The following is a 22,059-nucleotide window of genomic DNA, read 5'->3' on the forward strand; positions in this document are numbered from 1 at the left end:
TTTATAATTTAATAATAATAACAACAACAACAATGAAGATTAAGTTTGCAGAACTTCTCATATCAGCTTCATTAGGAAAGCTGGAGTCATGAACGTTGAACATAATAAAAGAAAGATTCACAGGGGTTGCCTCTCCAGAGCCTAGTATAACTATGCTTAACTTGTCATTAGCTTGGTTCATACTTGGTCATGCTTAAGGTAGACCCATTTAAATCAATAGGGCAAGTTAGTCATAACGAACTTAAGTCCCATTGACTTTAGTGGGTCTACTCTAAGGATAACTAAGTCTGGATTCAACCCCTTGTTGGGTACAGTGACAAAGGCCTTCTGCACACAGGTGATATTAAGAAATATTTTGTATTATTCTACAACTTGCTTTTCCTCCCCCAAGTACAGAGTAACAAGCATGAGGGGTCAAAGGATAGGCCCATTGAGTGACGTGTTGAGCTACAAAGAAGGTAGCACTTACGGGGCTACCTTTTCTGCACAACTCCTAGTACAGTAATTAATAAAAGAAACCAATGGTTTGTATAAATGCATCATGCAAAAAGAAAACAAGAAATTAATATAGAATATATATTTTATGCCTTTAGGAGGACTGGGAAATGCTGGAGTACTATTAGAAGACGAGAAAGAAAAAAAAACCCATCAGCATAGGCTGTAGTTATATCAGTCACAAAGCTGCCCATCTCACCCTGCCTCATGGTAGAGCTTATCCCAGGCAGCCTCTCTTACTCTATTAATTTATCAAGTGAACGAGGAACATGTTCTTGATGCACAGTAATTCTGCTAACCTCCTCTTCAATTCTACAAGTTACTAAGGTCGCAATTTGATGCATGCTTAGACAAAAGCCTACAACTCCCAGCATGCCCCAGCCAGCCAAGGCTGGGGCATGCTGGGAGTTGTAAAACTTTTTTCTGCCTAAACATGCATCAGATTGTGCCTTAATTTCCTTTTTTCACCTGTAGTGTGTAGATGCCTCCAACAAAGCTTGGACATAACACAAATGATAATGACTGGGCTAAAATTATCTGCTTGTACTTCACATTGTTCAAGAACAGAGAGAAGGAATCACTTTGAAGCTTTGTCCCCTTGGTAGTCAAAGAAGATGCTCATTGTTTGAGTCAAAGCTTTGCTTTGATATAAACTGCTAATTAAATTATAAATCATCGATTTGTAAAGGTGTACAAAGTGTACCTGCCTTATCTCATTAATCCTTTCCACAACACCATTCTAACTTCAAATTTACAGATAAGGAACAAAAATAGATAGTGAGTGGCCTTGGACAAGATTAAGTCTTTCAGCTAGCATCTGAATGCTGGTCTTTTGAGGTCCAAGGCTAACACACTATCCAGCAGTCTGAGGGTTACCACTTCAGTGCTTCTGTGCCTTTCACAGCCTATGTGGCAGGTAGAAATTTGAGCATATCCAGCTTTCCTTAACACTGCATCTCCCTGCCAGGGAAAGTGGCACATTACTGCCTGTTATGCAGCTACTAAAAGCACAGGAGACCTGTTTCAGATAAAATATAAAGAAAAAAGACAATAGACTTAACTGGACTTAATTATTTAAAGACAAAAATAGGGGACAAGTTTCTTCCAGTGGGTAGAACATATGTTCTCGTAAGTGTTCTTCAATATGATTGCAGAGTTCCTCAGTACATTTTACTACAAAGAGGCACTCTACCCGTTCACGTGGCAATACCCGTCAGATAGCTTGAACCTTTTTCTGGAGGTCATTTCCTAAAATCCTCAGGAGTACATAGCAGTTTCATCAATTAAGTTAGAGTTATACCTTTCTGTTATTAGACTAAAACAACAGAGTGATGGTTCTCCAATCAACATTGTCCTGTTCCTAAGAATCGAGAATAAAGTGTGCTAACCTCCTAACTGACTACAAGCAACATTTTGGATATCTCCTTCATCCTCACTGTGGATGGATCAAAATGGCAGGAGAGCTTTTAAAAACTTGACAAGGGAATTATTTTCTGACTTTAGTAAGTATCTCAGTTAACAATTATAATGATAATAATTACTTAAATGATGAACATGATGTAACCTCCTACACACTGCCATCAGTAGCTGCCCCCTCAGTGTTTCTGGACAAGGGTTTCAGGGGAGATGTCCAAGAACTATCTCGCTGAGTTATGGCTGACGGAAAAAACTCAGCAGTCCTAGGGGCATACCATGGATAGGACAGGTCCCTATTTTAATTGTAGCGGCCTAACTGTCTCAACACCTTAACTGTTGAGGCCTAATCATCTCAGGCCTACTACTGAAGCGTAACCATCAATATCTCAGTATTGAGATTGGACTGCCTCCCCTCCGCCTTTTCTCTAGTACAAGAAAACCAGGAAAGAGATGGCCCTAGCTAAGCTTCCTCAATAGGCAAGCTCAGTACACTTACATCCCAATTGTCTTCACCTATCCCCCTTCCTTGAACTGAATTTCAGACTAGCAGTAAGAAAGGTCAGTAACTGACTCATTTGGTACATATGTATATCTTCTCCAGAGTCAGAAAGCACCAAAACAACCACTTTTGCCACAGCAAAGAAGGATGGAGCGCTTGAGCTCCAAAGAGAAAGCTCCCCACCGGTTCTCCACTTTGGATACTCAAGTTTGAGAACTACTATGTAAACTCAGCTAATGCTAGGAGCACAACTTAGTTTAGTATATTCCAGGGACACTTAGTAGAGGGAACTAGTGAAAATAATGAAAGCAAGAGATAGGGTATCTCTGAGGATACTTCCTACTATCTGCCAGAAGACAGAAAAAAAACCCTCACTCAGTAATTCCTGCTCTCTCTCCTGCTTTCCTAGACACTCCAAGATCTGTCACAGTGCAAGAAGAATCTGAAATACTACTTCCTACAAAGCCCTCTTGCTGAAGTTGACCCCTTAGGCTAAATCGAATGATGTACTTCTTTTCTGCTCTGTTTGTAAATACTGGTGAGTTTGCAAAGCATCTCTTTCTTCTGTTAATATGCATTAGGGTGCAATCCTATTGCATGTTTAGACAGAAAAAGCCCTATAACTCCCAGGACTTTTCTGTCTAAACATTGTGCTCATAAACATTTTAATCAGCTGGACAACTAAACTCCTAAAAGTGCTCAGTCCCCAAAAGAGGCATTCAATGGATCTTTAAAATGGGCATGTGATCTTACCACTAATGTGGAAGATCACAGGGCCATTTTGAAAGGCCCCTCTCAGGGACTGGCTGAACTCTCAGGAAATGTTAAATCAGTTGTTCTTTGAAAGACATATTCATTTGAGCAATTCCAGGTAGGCACTGATGTAACCCAAATCATGAGTTTCTCTTTTCCTTTTATTTTGATCTACATTTTTAACACTAATATGTTTAATAATCAACAATGCCCCACCCCACCCTCTGCTATAATTTCGCCAGGTATACTTGATATGTTTGACCATGTTAATCTGGAGAATGGATGGCAGGTTGTCTCATCTAAAATGTTAATGGCTACCCATCAGAAACAGTTTAATTCTAATTTCTTCTGTATTTTGTCACACATCCAGAGTCTGAGAATTCTTTGAGTTATGCCCATGTTTATGAGCCAATGAGGAAAGTGTGAGGTAAATCTCTTGTATCTTGTACTATGATCAAATATATGCCAGCAAAAGGATTTGCTAAGGGGGCAATCCTATGCATATTTAGACAGAAAAAAAAACCATGTCCCAGCCAGCCATGCAGGCCTTTTTCTTTCTGTCTAAACAATCATAGGATTGCACCTCAATTTACTTAGCTTGGTAAAGTGAACCTGATTGCAGTACAGAAGCAAGACTGGAATATTACCAGCCTAGGCATAGTATTAAAATGATGCCTCCGTTCCTCTTGATCCAGAGGAAGCTGTTCCTGGTGACTTCTCCATACCCTACAGCTTCTCCAAATGTTAATGTCAGGGCTGAACCCTGGTTATTTATTTTCTATTTAAAGCATTTGTATAGCACTTTGAGTGTTCAAAGCCATTCCTATACATTGGGTTTTACCAGATGTGGATTCGCTGAGGAATCTTCTTGGTTCATTCACTCGCATTTCATGGGTGATCCAGATGGCTTTTCATAAACCACCTGTGTTTTCCCAGCAATCCTCCCAACTTTTTGCTTGACGCAGAAGATCCATTAAGGGGGGAAAGAGCAGAAAAGCTGCCCATTTTCCTTGATGGTGTGGACGGGAAAATGCAGAAATGGATGCAGGGTGGGAGGAGGAGTCCCTGGGGAAGGTGGATGAGGTACTGGAGATGCCCTGCCTTTCCTGATTGCTTGCTGTGTTTTTCCTATTATAGAGCTACATTGTGCAGCTCCTTCTAGTTCTTCAAAACGACGTTAGCAGCCACTTAATTCATTGTTTCTTTTGTTGCTTTACTCCCAGAACACAATGACCTGGTTTGAACAATCACCTCAGCCCACTGCAGTTTATTAGCCATGGGGGGTTGCGGTGGCTGTGGGCTGCATGTTTCCAATCTAAGCCTCTGCTGCTGCAGCTTCTCGTTATGTGCAAACCCAAGCAAGAGCCACCCAGACCCCATGGGCTGTATTAGGGCTGTGGATGGCTTGTCAACCACCCCAGCAACCCACCCTTGCTAGGATTACACTTCATGAGAAGCTACAGCGCATTCCCACTACACCACAAATATTCAAAATGGCTCCCGCCGCCACAACAAGAACCCTGCAAGGAAATTCCCTAACAGTGGCATCTTGTTACGTGCGAAAAGGGCCACATTTCTCGTTCCTAAGAAACAAAAATAAAGCAGGCCAACCTCCAAACTGACTAGAAGCAACATTTTGAATTTCTCCTTCATCTTCACTGTGGCTTAAGGACAGATCGAAACAGGGAGGGAGAGCATTTTAAACTGGAGAATTATTTTGTGACTTCATTAAGCATCTCAAGTAACAATTATAACACTAATAGTTTCTAAATGTTAGGTTTGAAATAACCTCCTCCACACTCAACCAACCTCATCAGGCTGGACTCATGCCTCTCGTCTTCTCTAGGCACATACAGTAAATTGAGTACATACCACACTGTAACTTACGTCAGAAGCTGTACTTACATGAGACTTTAAAGGATGACCTCCCATCTCGTTTGAATTGGCCATGAAAATTCCAGTGCCTGTTTTCTAAACTTTAGCTGTGGCTTTATAGTTCATAAGTTAAGAAAGCTTCCTTGTATTCCTAAGCCAAGATTCAGGACAAAGAGTTTCGTCATGCGTGGCTTTTTCCCTAACCACATGTACAAAAAACATGCACACCAATATGTGTGAAGTTCATACAAGTGTCTGTTTTGCTGGGTGAACATCAACTGCCAATTGTGCCTTCCCAGCTGAGTATTCAACCTGTAGAATGGACGATACATGAACTTCACACTTGCCGTGACAGTGTGCATGGGTTTGTTCATACAACATACACCTGTGCAGAGAAAATATTGTAAAGTGGTGCTCAGTTTCCTTGTGTTTGGCAGTTCTACCTCCTCCCCTTTGGCCACATTCCTGTAATGTTTTATGTGTATGCTAAAAAATCCTGAAAATGCTCATATATCTGAATGACTTTAAACAAGTGAAAAGGTCTTTGGAGATCAAAGGAACTCCTTGCATGCCTAAAATTACTCATAAGTGTTAAATATTTGCTTTATTTGGCCATTGTTTATAAAGGGCTTTGGATTATTCAGAGATGAAAGGTATGATAGAAACAAGATCCCAAATGGTTCAGATAATCCTCTTTATCTGCACTGGTAGACTAAGATAGTAAACAGCTGAGCTGCACAGAACTCTTGGAACGTTAGAAACATATGCCAGATTTCTTTGTTGTCAAAGGGAGCAGTAGTTCAGCTAATTCAAGCTGAGTTATTACTTTCTTTTTCTCCTCAAGCTTTTTATTTTTAATTATATTTCCAATTATCAGTAACATCAATGCTAAAGAAATACAAATTAAACTGATCTATTTCTACAACATGAACATTTGCCCAAATTCCAAGGGACGTGATCACAGCAGAAGGGTGCATAGTCATTGCTGAGCCCAAAGATCTCCCACACCCAAACCAATCTCATACTCTCGCTCTTTTGATTTGACAACACTGATCACTTGTGGGAGTGCGGGGAGGAGAGACAGGAACAGTCCAGGCATTGGATACAGAAGTGTTTCTTCCACAGTATTTTGTGCTTCTGGTATAGCAAGTTTGCAAGCGGAAACCTGTTTCTACTCACAGATTGCCCTTGGTGGGATTGTAGTGATTAACAGTCCAACTAAAAGATTAAAAATTCCCATTAAAGATATGACAGCTGTGCTGGCTATAAGAAAAATGCCCAAATCATATAGTGTAATACTTTTATTAGGCCAACTCAAAGATCAAAGAAATTGTGCAAGCTTTCGAGAACTCCAGGTCTCTTCATCAGGCAAGTTGTTACAAAAAGCAGGTTGATAGCAGTGGGGTGGAAATAGGAGTGGAGGGGGGAAGAACTGACTGGTTGTTGTAGTCATCATGTTGAAAGTATTACACTGTATGGATTTTGGACTGTTCCCATTCAGGATGCTTCTAAAGAATGAGTTATAGTAGCTTTTTCACTATACTTTCAGGGCTCCTTCGCACGGAGCTTTTATCCTGCGATTGAGATTACTCCTTCACAGAAGTTTGCGGGCTCTTTACTTGATCATTCAAGGGGTCTCCTGCACTAAATGCCTTTTGTTCCGTTTTTAAATAGATCGCAGATAATGAACTAGCAAATTACCCCCTTGTGTTCTGCTTCAGTTTCTTCCATGAAAAGAGTAAAAGCAGCAAGAAGAGGAGAGAGATCAATGAAAGAGAATGGAAGACTCAGGTACGGGGGTGGGGGGCATGGTGGGAAAGGGAGCGGGTGAAAAAGGGAGTCGTTGATAGTGGGGAGTATTCATACCCAAGCCCCCCCCCCCAAAAAAAACCCTTGAGCTGGCATTGTTCAATCTCTCTTGTGCCATTTTGTACACATGTGCAAAAGACTACAACTGTAAAGCTGTTTGGAATACTCAGACATCCAATTTTTAAACAAATGCACAACATTCATGTACTTTTTGGTGTCATCAATGAAGAAATGTTTTCTGCCTGATGTGCATCAGTAGATTCCCCATCGTTATGATAAAGTAGTATGGCCTACAAGCTAGGCACCTGGGGAATGGGCACTCTTTATGACCAGCTGGTTGGGAGGAGGAGAGCATTGTGCCCTGCAGAGAAGGAGAAGCCTGGCTTATAAACAAAGAAGTACTGTGTGGTCAGAGATGTGCATGTAAGAATCACCCTAAGGCAGCAATCCCAAGGCACATATACTTGGGAGTAAGACCCATTGAATTTAATGGGATTGCTTCTGAGTAAACATGCATAGGATAGCATTATAAGTAATACTGATTTTGCAGAATTGTACTTGCTGAAATTCCCTTTTCTACATAAATATCAAAGAGTTCTATCCACTACTGCATCTGGTTACCCTAGACAGGACTGAGAGCCAGGGTAGGGTGGGAGTGGGGAACACTATCTGAGTGTGTTTAAAGTGCTTCCAGTTTGTCTTTCACATGTTGAAAAACTTGATTTTTATCTACAGTTTTGGGTCAGAAGCTTTCCTGTTTATAGAGATATAGTAATCTCCAGGTTTTCCGATGTGTAGTTTTACAGCACAATTCTATCCATGTCTACTCAGAAGTAAGCCCTTTTCAGTTTAATTGGGCTTACTCTAAGGTAAGTGGGCATAGAATTGCAGCTGAAGTTTCTGGATCAGTTTACATAAGTCATTTTTTAGCCTTTTTTTTGTTCCTCTCCGCAAAATAACCCCACGGATATGACACTGTGGAGAAAACTGTTGTGAAGATTAGGAGTACATGGGTACGCTCAACAATGATTTAAGAACATAAGAAGAGCCATGCTGGATCAGCCCAAGAGTCCATCTAGTCCAGCATTCTGTTCACACAGTCACCAACCAGCTGTCGACCAGGGACCCACAAGCAGGGTATGAGCGCAACAGCACCCTCCCACCCATGTTCCCCAGCAACTGGTGTACTTAGGCTCACTGCCTCTGGTACTGGAGGTAGCACATAGCCATCAGGACTAGTAGCCATTGATAGCCTTTTCTGCAGGAATTTTTCTAACCCCCTTTTAAAGCCATCCAAACTGGTGGCCGTCACTACGTCCTGTGGTAGTGAATTCCATAACTTAACAATGCAGTGTGTGAAGAAGTACTTCCTTTTATCTGTCCTGAATCTCCCACCAACCAGCTTCATAGGATGACCCCTATGTCTCCCCTTACCCTCCTTTTTTCCAAGCTAAACAATCCCAGCTGTTGTAACAGTCTCTCATAGGGGAGATGCTGCAGCCCCTTGATCATTTTAGTTGCCCTTTTCTGCACTTTTTCCAGCTCTACAGTATCTTTTTTTAGGTGTGGTGACCAGAACTGTTCACAGTATTCCAAGTGTGGTTGCACCATAGATTTGTGTAAGGGCAGTATGATATTGGCAGTTTTATTCTCAATTCCTTTTCTAATTTTGCCTAACATGGAGTTTGCCTTTTTTACAGCGGCTGCACACTGGGTTGACATCTTCATTGAGCTGTCCACCACAACCCCAAGATCCCTCTCCTGTCGGTCATCGCTAGCTCGAACCCATCAGGCTATATTTGAAGTTGGGATTTTTTGCCCCAATGTGCAAATGATTTCCATGATTTCTGGCACAAGTCATGGAAATCACAACAGAGTGCATTCATGTGTTTCCATGAATGGTTATGTGAAGGGAAAGAAGTAACCAACACTGGTAGTGTATGAAGTAGTCTTCTCTTTCACTAGCATGACAGACTGAAGCGCATCAAAGCCCACCACATAAATGGCTTCTTATTAAAATATTTGTGCATGTTTAAATCTTCCTTTCTCTCTTGCCTCTTGCTTCCCATCCTTCCCACATTGAAAGCGCTTTGGGACAGGGGCCCTGTCCTTTTTTGCTATGCTATTCTGTAAGTTGTGCTGTATATTAATCATGCTGCATAGTTTAATAATCCATTTTTCTAATCTTGTGCACATGATTTTCCCTGCATCCCCACAAAATTACAGGAAGTGAAAGATTCTTAAAAGGTCCATATATATGACAAAGGCTACTAGCTTTGTAGTATTAACTCCCCAAATTTTAGCACAGTTATTACCAAAGAGGAAACAGACTTCATATCCCAACCAAGACTTTGTTAGCAACTTCTTAGGAGTGTGTACATAGCCAATCACCAGATAAATTAGCAGTGGGAATGATGGCTGCCGTAAATTTCCATTCAAGTGCTCAAGTAGCCTATATGGTAAAGAATAATGTGTTTTCTCCCCAAACTAGGGAGCTTGGTGGACAATAAGAGGTATTCTTCCATTTCATAGCTCCACTTATTCCACCCACCAAGAGAAGCAGAACTGGAGTTGTCTGACAGTCGATTCATACAATATGGATACATTGTTCTCCTGAGCACTGTCAGTCTTTACTGGGTACATACTTGCGTAATGTGTGAACCAAGTGACGTATATATGGATAGCAGCAGTTCCTGTGATTTCAGTGGCTGGAAACTGTGTTTTCATTATCATGGGACTGATTTCTTTGTTCACACATTACAATTCTCCAAGTGCTGACACCAGCCCTAGTTTACACCAACAAAATGGTATTAAGTGAATTGGACTATCCTGAATATTTAAAGAGCCAACAAGAAAGAAAAACCTAACACTGTTATTCCTTTGCCTCTCATGATACTTGGTCATAAATGTATAACCAAATGAAGTTGTTACGCTTATTAGGAAAAAAAACAATATAAAGAATCTGTTAGACTTTAAGGTAGAGGTGGACAGACTTGAGGCTAGAGAGACCTGTGACCTTCTTTGTTTTTTCAAGAACCCCGAGATCCACTCTGATGCAAAAGGTATATACTTGGAATTAAAGAATTCTGAGCCCAGAAATTTGAGTACCAGAAATGAATAGAGCTCACAGTCCCTCCACATGAAAGTCTACTCCTGGTTATTCCAAGCGTTCTCAATTTCAGCAGTATAGTTTGGAGGGCGGGGGTCAGTAATTTTGTTGTTAAGACAACTGGGAGTCAGAACTCCTTGGTGATCTACTGCAAATCACCCAGAGACCTACTAGTAGATCAGGATCTACCTTCTGCCCACGCCTGCCATAAGACTATTTGGTGTTTGGGCTGCAACAGACTCATGGCTATCCTTCTGACACTTAGTAGTGACATTTACAGTCTAACGTTGTTGTTTTTCTGAGTGTGCTGAAATGAGAAGTTGGGAAGCCCATTACTGGATATCTTTGGAAGTGAATACTGGCTACTGAGAAGTGTTCTTTTATTGCAAGCCTGTTAGAAGAACAGTCTATTACATACAGACGTTCATACCAGAAACCCATTAATTACGCATGTTTTTGCTTCTGGAAAATTTAACTCTCTTAACCCGTTTTCTCACTTAAATAACCACAAAGGTAAGCTATGCCTGCAGGAAAAATTTGAGCATGTTGAGATCTGTGTGCACAGCATGGGAAAATAGCAGAAGAGGGAGGAGAGGGAGTGAAGATAAGATATATTTGCCCCCAGGAGCAAGTTTCCCATTCTTTCTTCTGGTTCTGCAAGTAGTTTTAACTTGCCTTAGTACACATGGACTGTCATTGCTCATTGGGCTTGATTCCACCTTCTTTGTGCAGACAGGACTTTCTTTAAGCTTGCAGGGTTAGGGCTAAAATTAGCAGATCTTGACATCATCCACCATAAAACAACAAAGTGAAATGCTTCTTGCATGACTCACGCGCTGTTGCATACTGCTGTTTTCTTCATTAGCTCTGCATAAGCAGCTGGATCTTAAGAGCACAAGAAGACTTTCCAGTGTTAACTAGACTCCTATGTTTGTCCAGATATTTGCCATGTAAGTAGGAAGGAAAGAAGACACTTTCTTCTGGTGTCGACAGATCAGAGATGCTAGCTAACATAAATCACATTTAGTTGCGATATGCTTGGAAGCGCGTGGGCAATGCCTGGAAACTCAGAAGCCAGCAGATGCTGAATCAGATGTTCAGTGATCGGGGATGTACAGTCCTGCCCTCCCTGTGACTAACAGCTCCATCCTATGCATATCTATCCAGATGTTATTCCCCTTCAGTTCAATGAAGTGTACTTCCAAGTAAGAGTATATAGGACTGCAGATTAAGGCCTCACCTCGCTGAATCGATAAACCTCTCTCTAGGCAATATCACTTCAGACTACAGGTGTGGGTGTATATGACTGAATGCTCCTGTAATTCCCTCCACAAATACAATTCCCTCCACACAGAAAACTAGATTCTCTCTGACATTTAGTTTTCTATGTGGTGGATTATTATTTTTTAAATGGAAGAGTATTCTTGCTTTTAAGTCTTCTAATTTTTTGTCTTGTTGCAGAAATCAGAGTCAGAGAGACCACGGAGTGAAGGAAAAAGAATTTTTCTTAATTAACGCGCAGGCTTTTTGGCACTATTAGTCTATGATGTTTTTATTGACTCTGACTCTGCTAGTTGCCTTAAACTTTTGAAGAAAGTTGGGATAACCCCCCCCCCTCTCTGTCATCTATATGAGCTCCTAGCTGCAATACAAGATGATACAGCCTGCTTAATATAAACACAGGTTTATAATCTTAGTGGAAATTAGGGTTACAAGAGTAAGCATTGCAAACCATGCTGTTTAAAAATAGAGAAATTAAACTTTGCTTAAATTGTATAATTAATACAAGTAACAGAATTCGGTATTTTTGGCTGCTGAAATTGGGCTACTTTATTGCAGAAGTTGGATTTTTAAAAACACAAGATACACACAACTGTTACTGACAACAGGATGGCGTTGTCCTGTCCTCACTAGAGAATTGTAACATCTGACAGAAGTGATCTAGCTTTCAGAGTAATAATGCAAACCAGTGCAGTATAATAGTTGGCCTGCTGGACGAGGGCTGGGAAAACTCTGGTTTACATTTGCACTCAGTTATGGAGTTCACTAGGTGACCTGACTCTGGGCCAGTCACTGTCATCCTAACCTACCTCACAGGGTTGTTGTGAGGATAAAATGGAGGTGGAAGAACTATGTATGCTGCCTTGAGTTCCTCAGAGGAAGAATTTAATAAAAATGTATTATATACACAAACCTGTCAAACAAAAAGGGTAACAACTGTGTGTGTGTGTATTTGTTAAAACAAACATCAAGCTGAAAAAAAGCCCCTAATTATGATGACCACTATTCCAGTGATACTCAGACATTGCAATACTGAAACTCTCTGAATCAAAATTAAAATTTCATAAGGTTCCTTCACTGAAGAAAATATGTGGGCTCTTCATAGTCCCTGGGGGGCAAGCAGATCAAAAGAAAATGGAAGGAAGAATGCTATTTGGGTTCACACCATGGCCTTTGGGATACCAAAAAGCATTTAAAAATACAGATTTACGCAAGTACTGATGTGTGACTGGGAGGAGCATTGTCTCTGGATTCAATCATGTACCGCCAGAGGGTCAGGGAAGGACCTGACTGACAATACTCTGCTCACTTTCCCAGAATGACCCATCCCAGACCTGTGCTTATCAAGAAGTACAGAACACAATAGATAACATTGTTTATCCCCTCTTGTTAACAACATCTAACAACTAAAGACTAACAAATTTATTCTGGCATAAGTTTTCATGGACACTGTCCACTTCATCAGTTGCATCTTTGCTATATTTCTGCTAAATATAGTATTTTATACTGTGGCTGAAACATAGATTTTATTTGCCATGATATACATATATCTTTCTTGTTGTGCCTTGTTCAAACATACAGACTTCCTTCTGCTGAAAACCATTTCTTTAAAAAAAGTATCTATGTAGAGATTCTACATGAAAGCTGAAAAACACATTTGCCAGGGGCCTATCTTTCCTTCACCTGTCAAATTGGTTTCCGGTACAGCTTCTCTCTGGCCACTCTTAAAAGATTAACTGAAGGTTCCATTAGAAAAAAAATCTCAAAGTCACATTAGGAAAATACCTTTGTCAGGGCCAGCTAAAATGTCACAAGCCTACGCAATATTTTGTGACATTTATGAAGGTACTGCCCTATTGCAGGTTTTTTCTTTCTTTAAAGACTGCCACTGGTGCTGATGTTATGGCAATTTACACTTGGATAACATAGAAGACATGTTTTGGAATGGAAAAAAATGGATTGACATCTTGACCAGGTTGGCATAAGTCTGTAGAAGCCATTTTCCAAAATGGCTGCTGGCCATCTTCTTAAATGTATGTCAAACTATAGGGTCTGGGATATAACAGAGCCAATGACAACATCCCCAAAGCTGTATCAGTGAACCTTTTGAAGTTCTACAGGAGGTTGTTTTCTTTCATTCCACGTAATCCAAGTAGGAATTGCCATCAGTTATGACTTTCCTACCAAAGTCTATTACAGGGACAGTGTTAAGTATGATCATTTGAAGCTTGATGATTTACCAGTTGGTAGCTTGCCACACTGCATGTAATCATTTGATAAGCCAGTTGTCTGTATCATGTACCAGGTAATCACATGCCAGGTAATTAGGAGAACATTATAACTGTTTGGATTACCAAGTTGTTCAAAGCAAGGTCGTCTGTATTCATCCAGAGAGAATAAGTCACTTTTTTGTTTTACTTTTTCCAGTCTTTTATATCAATAGTGGCATAGTTATGCCAATTATGGTCTAACCACAGATAGTAGTTAAGAACTTGAAATTATCCAGTTCAAATCCTTGATCAGAAATGAATTTCCCAGATGGCACATCTGAATAGGTTAATGGTAACACCGGTCTACCTTACAAGACAGATGTTAACATTATCTATCTATCTATCTATCTATCTATCTATCTATCTATCTATCTAATCTATCCATCCATCCATCTCAGCACATGAACCTGGCTTTGCATGGGCTGAAACAGCCCTTAGTTTAATACAGGGAAGCTGTCAAGTAAATTTATGCAGCTGTCAGAGTTGGAGACATCATGCCTGCCCTGGCCCCTAGGCACAGCCTCTGCCATGGTGACCTCCATAGCCCCTTGAGGGAGGTGTCTGTCCACTTCATTCCCCCGATGGACGGGCTGCCCAGCAGAAAGGGGAGGGAGCAGCCCTATAACTCAGGCTTCAACCACAGAGACACATTTAAATTAATTATAGTTAATGTGTTTTTAAAAAACAGCCCTGAAGTGTACACCTGTAAGATCCCCATAGTCTGCATGCCAGGCTTCATGTGTCTAGGTTTCATGATCTTGGAGGTGATGCAAACACTACTATAGAAGCAGTAAATCTGTACAAATTTTGATTGGCCACCATTTTCTTTCAAGATGGCAGATGAAATTTTCACTATGCCAAATAGAGGTACAACTCCTAAAAGTTTCATAACAATCAGATATGTGGTTTTCAAGTCCATACAACCCAACACTTCCTTTTATTTAGATATGCATATGATAATGTGGAGCGCATTGATCATGAGCTACATAGAATGTTGGAATACATGGTGTGGTTTTTAATGTGCATGTGGCAGCCAATATTGCTCTATGAACAATACTTTCTTTATTTAATATATTACTACTATGTGAAATGGAGAGCACTCCCCTCCCTCTTTTCCCTGCCAAACATGGCTTGACCTACTCAGGTAGCAAGAATCTGACTGGCCAGCAAGCTAATGCGGTGGACAAAGCCAAACCAGAAAAGGCATAATCACTTGGAAGTGATATGGTGGCTGCCTTCCTCAGAGCTAAGGGATCAGTGGGAGTGGGGGGAGCCCTGGGAGATGAAGAGCGCTTGGAGGCCGAGTGATGAGCACAGCTCGAACTTCTAAAGGCAGAGGAGTGACAGATGTCAAAGGAGAACAGGATTGTTGTATATCCTGCTCTGTCTGTGAAAATTATAACTTTAAGCACTAGCTAGGAAAGAGGGAATAAAGAAAATATGGACAGAAGGTTGGAAGCTGGACAGCAATCTGAAGTATGACAATAACTAGAAATACTATATACTAGCCACAAACGCATTCTTCTTTGGATCCAAAATCACACCATATCAGCAAGCTTGGGGGAATCTCCAGGTCTGGAGAAGTACAACAAATATTTAGGGGGGAAAAAACCCCTAAAGGGGTGATAGGGACTGAAAACAGCTCAGTGAGGACTGAGCATGCTTAGTGATCATGGAATACTGACTGGTGTGGGGTGGGAATACAAAACTGGTGATCAGGGAATGGAATAGAGTGCCTTGGAAAACGGCACAGCTGGCTGGTCATCCTGAATGGGAATACTCCACACAACAACTTTTTGTTGCAGGTCCCACTTATACAAAGTTCATTTTACCTCAGTCTGAGATGCATTTTTATAATCTGAACATCCATCAGTATTCCTACTAGGTTAGAAAAGATTCTTGCCAATATCAACATCCACTTACTGTCAAAAATAACTGTGAAGAAACCATGAATGTATACACGACTATACAAACGTATTTTCTTCATTGCATGGTTAGGAAGAATTGCTTGTCGCAAATTGCTTGTTGCAAGAGAAACTTTTATTCATTCTTCTTCACTGCTGGGCTACTCTCCTTTATTTTCTGAGGATACAACTTCAGTCATTTCATAGAAGATATAGACAGAATTGGGATTTAACGCCAGATATGGCAAATGAACGTATAATGATGCCCTCTTCAGATGACACTACAGTTCTACAGCTCCTACCTTTTGTGCTCAAGTGTTTTTCATTAGCATTAGCATAGGTTGCCTCCTTGTGGTCAACATAATTTACAATGGGTATTACACCACTATTTGCACCCAGGCAATATGTTGCTGTGCATGTTATGTTTCTTTCTGAGCAGAATCCATGTATCAATTATTACAAATAAAGGAATAAAAAGATACATGAAGTCAGCTTAGAAAATATCCATGAATTGGCAAATATCCACCCAGAACATAGAGAGAAGTACAAAGGGCATTATGGAAGAATGACTCTTCTAACCCACCCCAAATATTTATGACATGAAAGAAGACTAATTTGTGAATTAACAGCCAAATTGCAAATCCAATTTCAATAGGAAGAATGGCTCTTCAGGCCTATTAGCTAAACATAATATTTAATCAACAAGCAGTTATGTAAATATTTCTATTATCACATTAGAGATTTAGTTCACAACAAGCTTGATTCAAGTTTTAATTTTACTAGGTAGAAGACCATACATGTTGCTCTAACATCAGACTGGCTATTTATTTCAGGTGACACCCCATGTCATCTGATTGGTAGTGTGGTTTCCCCATCACTATAATGGAAACAATGCATGAAATGAGGTACATTTCACATCACAGACTATTCCCCACCCTACTGCCACCCACTTATTTTCCATATGTTCCATTAGATACAGAACTGGTCTAAGAAAAAGAAAGCAAAACATTTCTTTTTTGCTCAGTTATGCTCTTACATCCCACAGCCAGTCTAGCACATTGTAGCTGACTGCAAACTTTACACTTAGAATGTTCTTGCTCAATGATTTCTGAAGACACTGCAGTTGTATTTACTGTTTCTTTTCTCCCCCTGCTCCTTGTCAAACATATCATGACTTCCCTGAGACCTCAGAGTCTTTGCTACTCCCAGTCAACCATTATGAGCTGATGTTACCCATACTTTCTTTGAGTAGGGGGCAGCTTCTGTACAAGATTCTCAAGGCCTCTGTATTTCAAGCTGCTGGGCCCATATCAGCATATATTTCATTGTACAAGCTCTTCCTTCTGCCACTGTTTGGTTTCCAGCAACTGATTTGGCTTATGGGTCCCACAGGCTCCTACAAGCCCATTCCCAGTTTGGTGACTTCTTTCAAGTATAAGTTAATAGCTGTACATCTGCTGCTGCTGCTGTTCAGTTTGGACCTGTTGCTGCCCTGTTTGTGGTTGTGTTGGCTGGGCCTGAGTCTGCAAGACGTCACTTTGAGGCACTGCCCTCCATGTTAAGGGATGCTGTTCTGATATCTGGCTCCCTAACGGAGCAATGGAGTTCACCAGAGTTGTCAGGTTTATAAAATGGGCAACTGACTGGGGGTTTGTTGCTTCTGGCTGTGACTGGATCTGGATATCGTTTTGGCGATTACCGTGCAACATGGCAGAACCAGTGACTGTATCAAAGGTCACGGTGAGAATGGAATTGTCTAGCTGTAACTGGCGTTCCGGCGTGGCAAGGTGGCCCACAGCCACAGGCTGTAGATTTGTAAACTGGGTTCCAGCTGCTGTTGTGATTGGAGTAACACTAATATTGGTCAGACCAACGGAGCTAGAAGGGGCGGTGACATTTGGGTCTCCAAGGGTTACCACCACCTGAGGAAAGACAGAATTGAAAACCAATATTTACACGAGGCTGTGACGATCAGAATAACTGATCAAAATGACCAAAATAACTGTTAGTCCCAGAAATATGTGCTGTGAGTGACAAGTCAGCTTTGTTATCTTCTGTTTTTGCCTGCGGGAACCAGTGCATCAGATGAAAGAAGGAATCTCAAAATTTATAATGGAACAGTGTCAGACCTATGTTATACAAAAGTTTGAGACTGACATAATTAAAGAACAGGGCTGGGGATCCAAAACTGGGGGTGGGGGGCAGATGACTCCCCATCCTGCTCTCCATGGGCCTAATAACATCAAAGGGGCATAGCCACACCCCCTGATATCGTTTGATTCCCGGTGGGTGTGCCCAGTAGATATTCCACCCAGCATGTCTGCCGGGAACTGACTGCTGTGTGGAGGCTTTCTCTGTTGTTAGGACTGAAAGCATCTGTTGGTTAATCAATGGGCTTCATGGATTAACTCATACATTGCAGATTTAAGGAGAATTTCCACAGGACTTGTACACCACTGTGGGTGATTCAGGTAATGGAGTAAAGCTCCCATCAAAGTTGAAGGCAAAATTCACACTGATTGGAAAGAGTCTGGATTGCAATGTTTGGTATTTGCAATCTGATAGTGATAGTGTTCCTGATCCCCTTCCTATTTCCAAAATTCTTCTCTAGCCGTAGTTGAAATTTAAATTACTTTCCAGTACAAAATAATTAGCCAAGATATATTTGTATTCACTACAAAAATCTCAAAATACTAATCTAAGACAGTGTAGCATTAACCTTAATTAACAAATCAGTCTCTGAACATTGTTTATAAGCAAGGAAAAGAAAATCCCTCTAAATTAATGCCAGGCTTACTGCTTTAATTAGTTGGCAGAAGCTGGCAAATACAGCATCTTAAATCCAAGTTAAACTGGTACTAAAGGAGTTATTAAGCTGGACCCATTAGGTGTACTCTTGGTTCTCCCCATCCCATTAAACGTTTTGGTCACTGGCCAAAGGATGGGCTGTGCTATGCAGAAAGCAGGGCAAAGCGAGGAAGAGGAGACTTGACCACCCAAATTAGTGGCTGCAGTGGCTCCTATCAAAGCAAGTGAGGCCCTAGTGTGGTGGGGGCACAGTCTGCCCCTCCCACAACAGCACCGGGGTCATGAATGTTTGCACAGGAGGGCAAGTGTGCCTCTTCCCAATGGATGCCCCCAAATACAACAAACTATTTGCTCCCACAGGAGTAACTCAGCCGCGGACAGGGAGCTCGCACACAGAGGCATCCAAAGGGTGTCATCAACAGTGATGAGCATTTCACAGATTCTTTGCACAACCATCCTACTGCAAACTCCATATGCTCATGAAATCCCTAGTAACGTTCCCTGTATTTTGCAAGGGCCCAGGCCTGTAAGAAAGCTAACAGTACTTTTACAGATGCTTAGAGATCCATAATGCTCTCTGCTTTGGTTCATTATTAGTAGCAATCCCTTGCAAGTGGGCCTCTTGGCTTTAAGACGAGTCAAAGGCCAATATAGCCCCCACACACACACATTCCATGCTAACGAGCCTGGCACCATTTTCTTAGCAGGGCCTAGGATGAGCCTGAGAAGTGAAGCTCTGTTTATCTTAAACAGAACCAGGTGTATGTGCTGGGAAAGTTATGATAGTCTTGCTTCTGCTAAGTATGTTATTAAGTGCTGCCAAGCACTGCCAGGCTATGCTGAGGAAGTTGTAGATAAGCTTCAATACACATGATTGATGCTTGCACCTGTCATATTATCTCACTGCTACGCATGCAACACATGTATGATATAAAAGTTTTCTTGTAGTAGAATTCTGTGTAAAGAGCCTTTGTCTGATCCAATGATTGGGTACGCCTGTACGCTCTAAGTATTCAATAAAATCTCCTTGTAAGCAAACCTGGATCTGACTTATCACTTTCTGAGCACCTCTAAAGTTTGGAAGCTCACGGCTGGGGCATACATATTTACAGTGACTTTCACAGTTCTCACCTTCCTTTGTAAATGGCACTCACCTGCTGAATGCTTTGCACAGCTGAATTGGTCTCATCTCCCACATTCCCTGTGAATTCCACTTCTTTTTCTGTATATTCACTGAAGGCAGAATCCTCAGGCACTTGAGTTTCCTCCTCTTCACCAGGCTTATGTTTTCGTTTATGGCCTCGTTTATGAGCCTTCATATGCTTGCCTTCTGGTAACTCTCCCGTTTCCAGGGCTAGGTCTGGCTGTATGGTAGAGTTTTCAATGAAACACAACGTCACTGATCTCCTTCAACATTTACTTTTCTTCAACAAAAGAACTTCAAGGGTAAACTCCAGGTTTAAATTGCTGGGTTAAAAAATTATCAGCATGTTTGATTTTATTTGTTTAGGACTCAATCAAGACAATGGTTTTCTCTCATGTTACTGGTGTTAAACTAGCACAGCAAAGTTAGAAAGATTGTATTATCACTAATTACTGCTGATGTGAAAGGGCACTGTGCTTATTTTGTATATATTTGAGCTTTACATAGAAATGTCACAGACCATGCCTCTTGCATTTCATGGTCTTCTGGCCCCACTATTTATATTTTTTTTTCTCTATACTGATGTATATCTACCATTCAAGATAGCCCTTCATGTGTCTGATAAAATGGGCTCTAATCCATGAAATCTTATGGCACAATACATCTGTTAATCTTTAAGATGCCACAAGACTTTTTTTATTTCATGTGATGAATTCCATAAAGATCTCTTCAAGGAATGACTGGAAAGGACCTCTGATCTCAAACTGAAGTGGTGTGAATGCATTCTAAGTCTCTGCAAGTCACGGCTAGAATACAGAAAGTGTGTCAATGGCCTCCTGAATTTAAAATCATAGGATTTATCATATGGTTTATGGGTATACTTTTATTTTTAGTAAAACTGTATGCCGGTGGTAGGCATCTTGTTCCGTACAAAAACCACATCAACCATTTTTGTTACTGCATTTTCAAAAGATATCTCTACACAAGGACTAGAAGTATAAACTTTAAAATGAAATCTGGAATTCTCAGGATGGTAATCAAGGGCATGCATGCTGCACAAAAGAACATCCGGAGCTGCAGTTTGCCCATGCCTTTTGTATGCTATGGAAGTATATACCCACAATATATAATAGGGAAACATGAGGGTGCATTAAGATGTCACATTTGGCTACATTTGCACTTTACCTGCACAATTCCTATAGAAGAAGCATCCACGGTAGTGGTCTCTGAGAGCTGGTCCAAGTCATCAATCCTAACTGAAAGCACCTGGAAATAAACGTACATATGATGGAATAACGTAATCCAAGCAGCATTAATCAAGGACAAGGGAGAGTTACCCTAATATGAAGCAATGTGTGGATGACTTTATTTTGTATTAGATTTCATATAGCCATGCTATCTGGCTGCATCGGAGGGACAGCAGGGCCCACGCCATTGCCTCGAGTGAGACCAGTGGCCATTCGGGTCCTCCTCTCCTTTAACATCTACTAGCAGCCATTCCATCTGGCTGCAGCACAGCGAGAGAGAGAGAGAAGTGGGACAGTGGTGCCCGTTCCATTGGCTCGGCTGAGGGGACAGCTGCCTTTTGGGTCCTCCCCTCCCTGAACGGTTTCCATTCTAACTGGACTTCGTAAGAATTGCAAATGGGATCCTGCAACAAAATGTTGCCATGTACCCCTGGGGTACATGTGTTACCTGAGCTTGTGACTGAAGGGGGTTGAAAAAACAACATGCAGCATCAAAGACCCTGCTCTAACTGGGGTCTTACTTCACATGCGTTTGTTTCTTAGTTTCTGAACATTTAAAAGTGCAACCAGTCTGTCTGCAAGTCGATGGAGCATGAGGCGTCGGGGTGCCACTAAATGCTTGCTTTGGCCTGGGAGGGGGTCTGGGGGAGCTATTTAAGTGGAGTGACCTGTGTCGCAACCTGAGAGGTATGGGGGATTTTTGAGTGGGAATCCAAAGCAGCCTTGGTCTCACCTCTGACCTGCAATATTAACAGTGGGGTGCAGTGCAGGGTTGCTATAAGCTACGCTCGCTCTCTGCTCAACCCTGCAACCTGCAAGAGGGGCATAACAGTGAACTACACTGCCAGGTTGTTGCATACTAGTCTCTCAGCCCAGCCTGTAATATGGGGATGAAACCAATGGATAACATGACAGAGTTGTTGCACTCACTCAGCTGCAGCCCAACCCCAGACTGCAATAGGGGACTAATCAGTGGAGGCTGATGGCTCTCATGCCAGCCTCCACTGGGTCTAGTACTGTTGGACAACACTGCAGGTTTGTTCTAAACAACTCAGAGCCTGACCTATGAGGTTTCAGTGTATGAAGCTCATTATTGCACCCACCTACAACTCTCTGTGCCACAATGGGAAGAGTTGGAGAAGGCTGCGGAATCATTCCCCCCTTCCTTCCCTTACTCACTTGTAGCCATATTGCAGCTACCTGTAGGCATGTTCTGTGCAAGAGATTCTGCTGCAATATTTTGGGTATCCAGTCTCACCACTCTTGCTAAATTCAGCTCTTGAACTCACCTTACCTATGTAATCACGTACACATGGGCTGTCACTGGTCAATTACCTAGTTCGCATGTCACAAACATTCCTGGGTTGTTTAATCCAGGAATTGTTGGGGCTGAGCGGCTGTGAGAGAGTGCACTGCACCCCGAGTGCTCATCACTTCTGCTTTCAATCA

At 41.5% G+C, this 22,059-nt stretch overlaps 1 protein-coding gene and 1 long non-coding RNA gene across 6 annotated transcripts in view; one reads left to right on the forward strand and one right to left on the reverse strand.

The window, feature by feature from the left end:
* Positions 1-1,652: 1,652 nt before the first annotated feature.
* On the forward strand, positions 1,653-8,881 carry LOC146349919 (uncharacterized). The gene is made up of 4 exons (XR_014789123.1): positions 1,653-1,997; positions 2,820-2,948; positions 6,713-6,829; positions 8,548-8,881. It is a non-coding gene; the product is annotated as an uncharacterized LOC146349919 (long non-coding RNA).
* A 6,646-nt stretch (positions 8,882-15,527) lies between these two features.
* PRDM15 (PR/SET domain 15) overlaps positions 15,528-22,059 on the reverse strand; it is a 61,446-nt gene continuing 54,914 nt past the window's right edge. For all 5 annotated transcript variants that reach the window (XM_084843788.1, XM_084843789.1, XM_084843787.1 and 2 more), the window contains 3 exons: positions 20,549-20,629; positions 19,374-19,583; positions 15,528-17,333 (listed from right to left, as the gene is read on the reverse strand). In XM_084843788.1, the coding sequence (XP_084699914.1) occupies positions 16,851-17,333; positions 19,374-19,583; positions 20,549-20,629 (774 nt within the window). In that variant the 3' untranslated portion in view covers positions 15,528-16,850. The remainder of the gene's footprint in view (positions 17,334-19,373; positions 19,584-20,548; positions 20,630-22,059) is intronic.

Source organism: Heloderma suspectum, chromosome 3 (assembly GCF_057233095.1).
Source record: "Heloderma suspectum isolate Gila_16-S chromosome 3, 16-S_ref, whole genome shotgun sequence".
Taxonomy (NCBI): Eukaryota; Metazoa; Chordata; class Lepidosauria; order Squamata; family Helodermatidae; genus Heloderma; species Heloderma suspectum.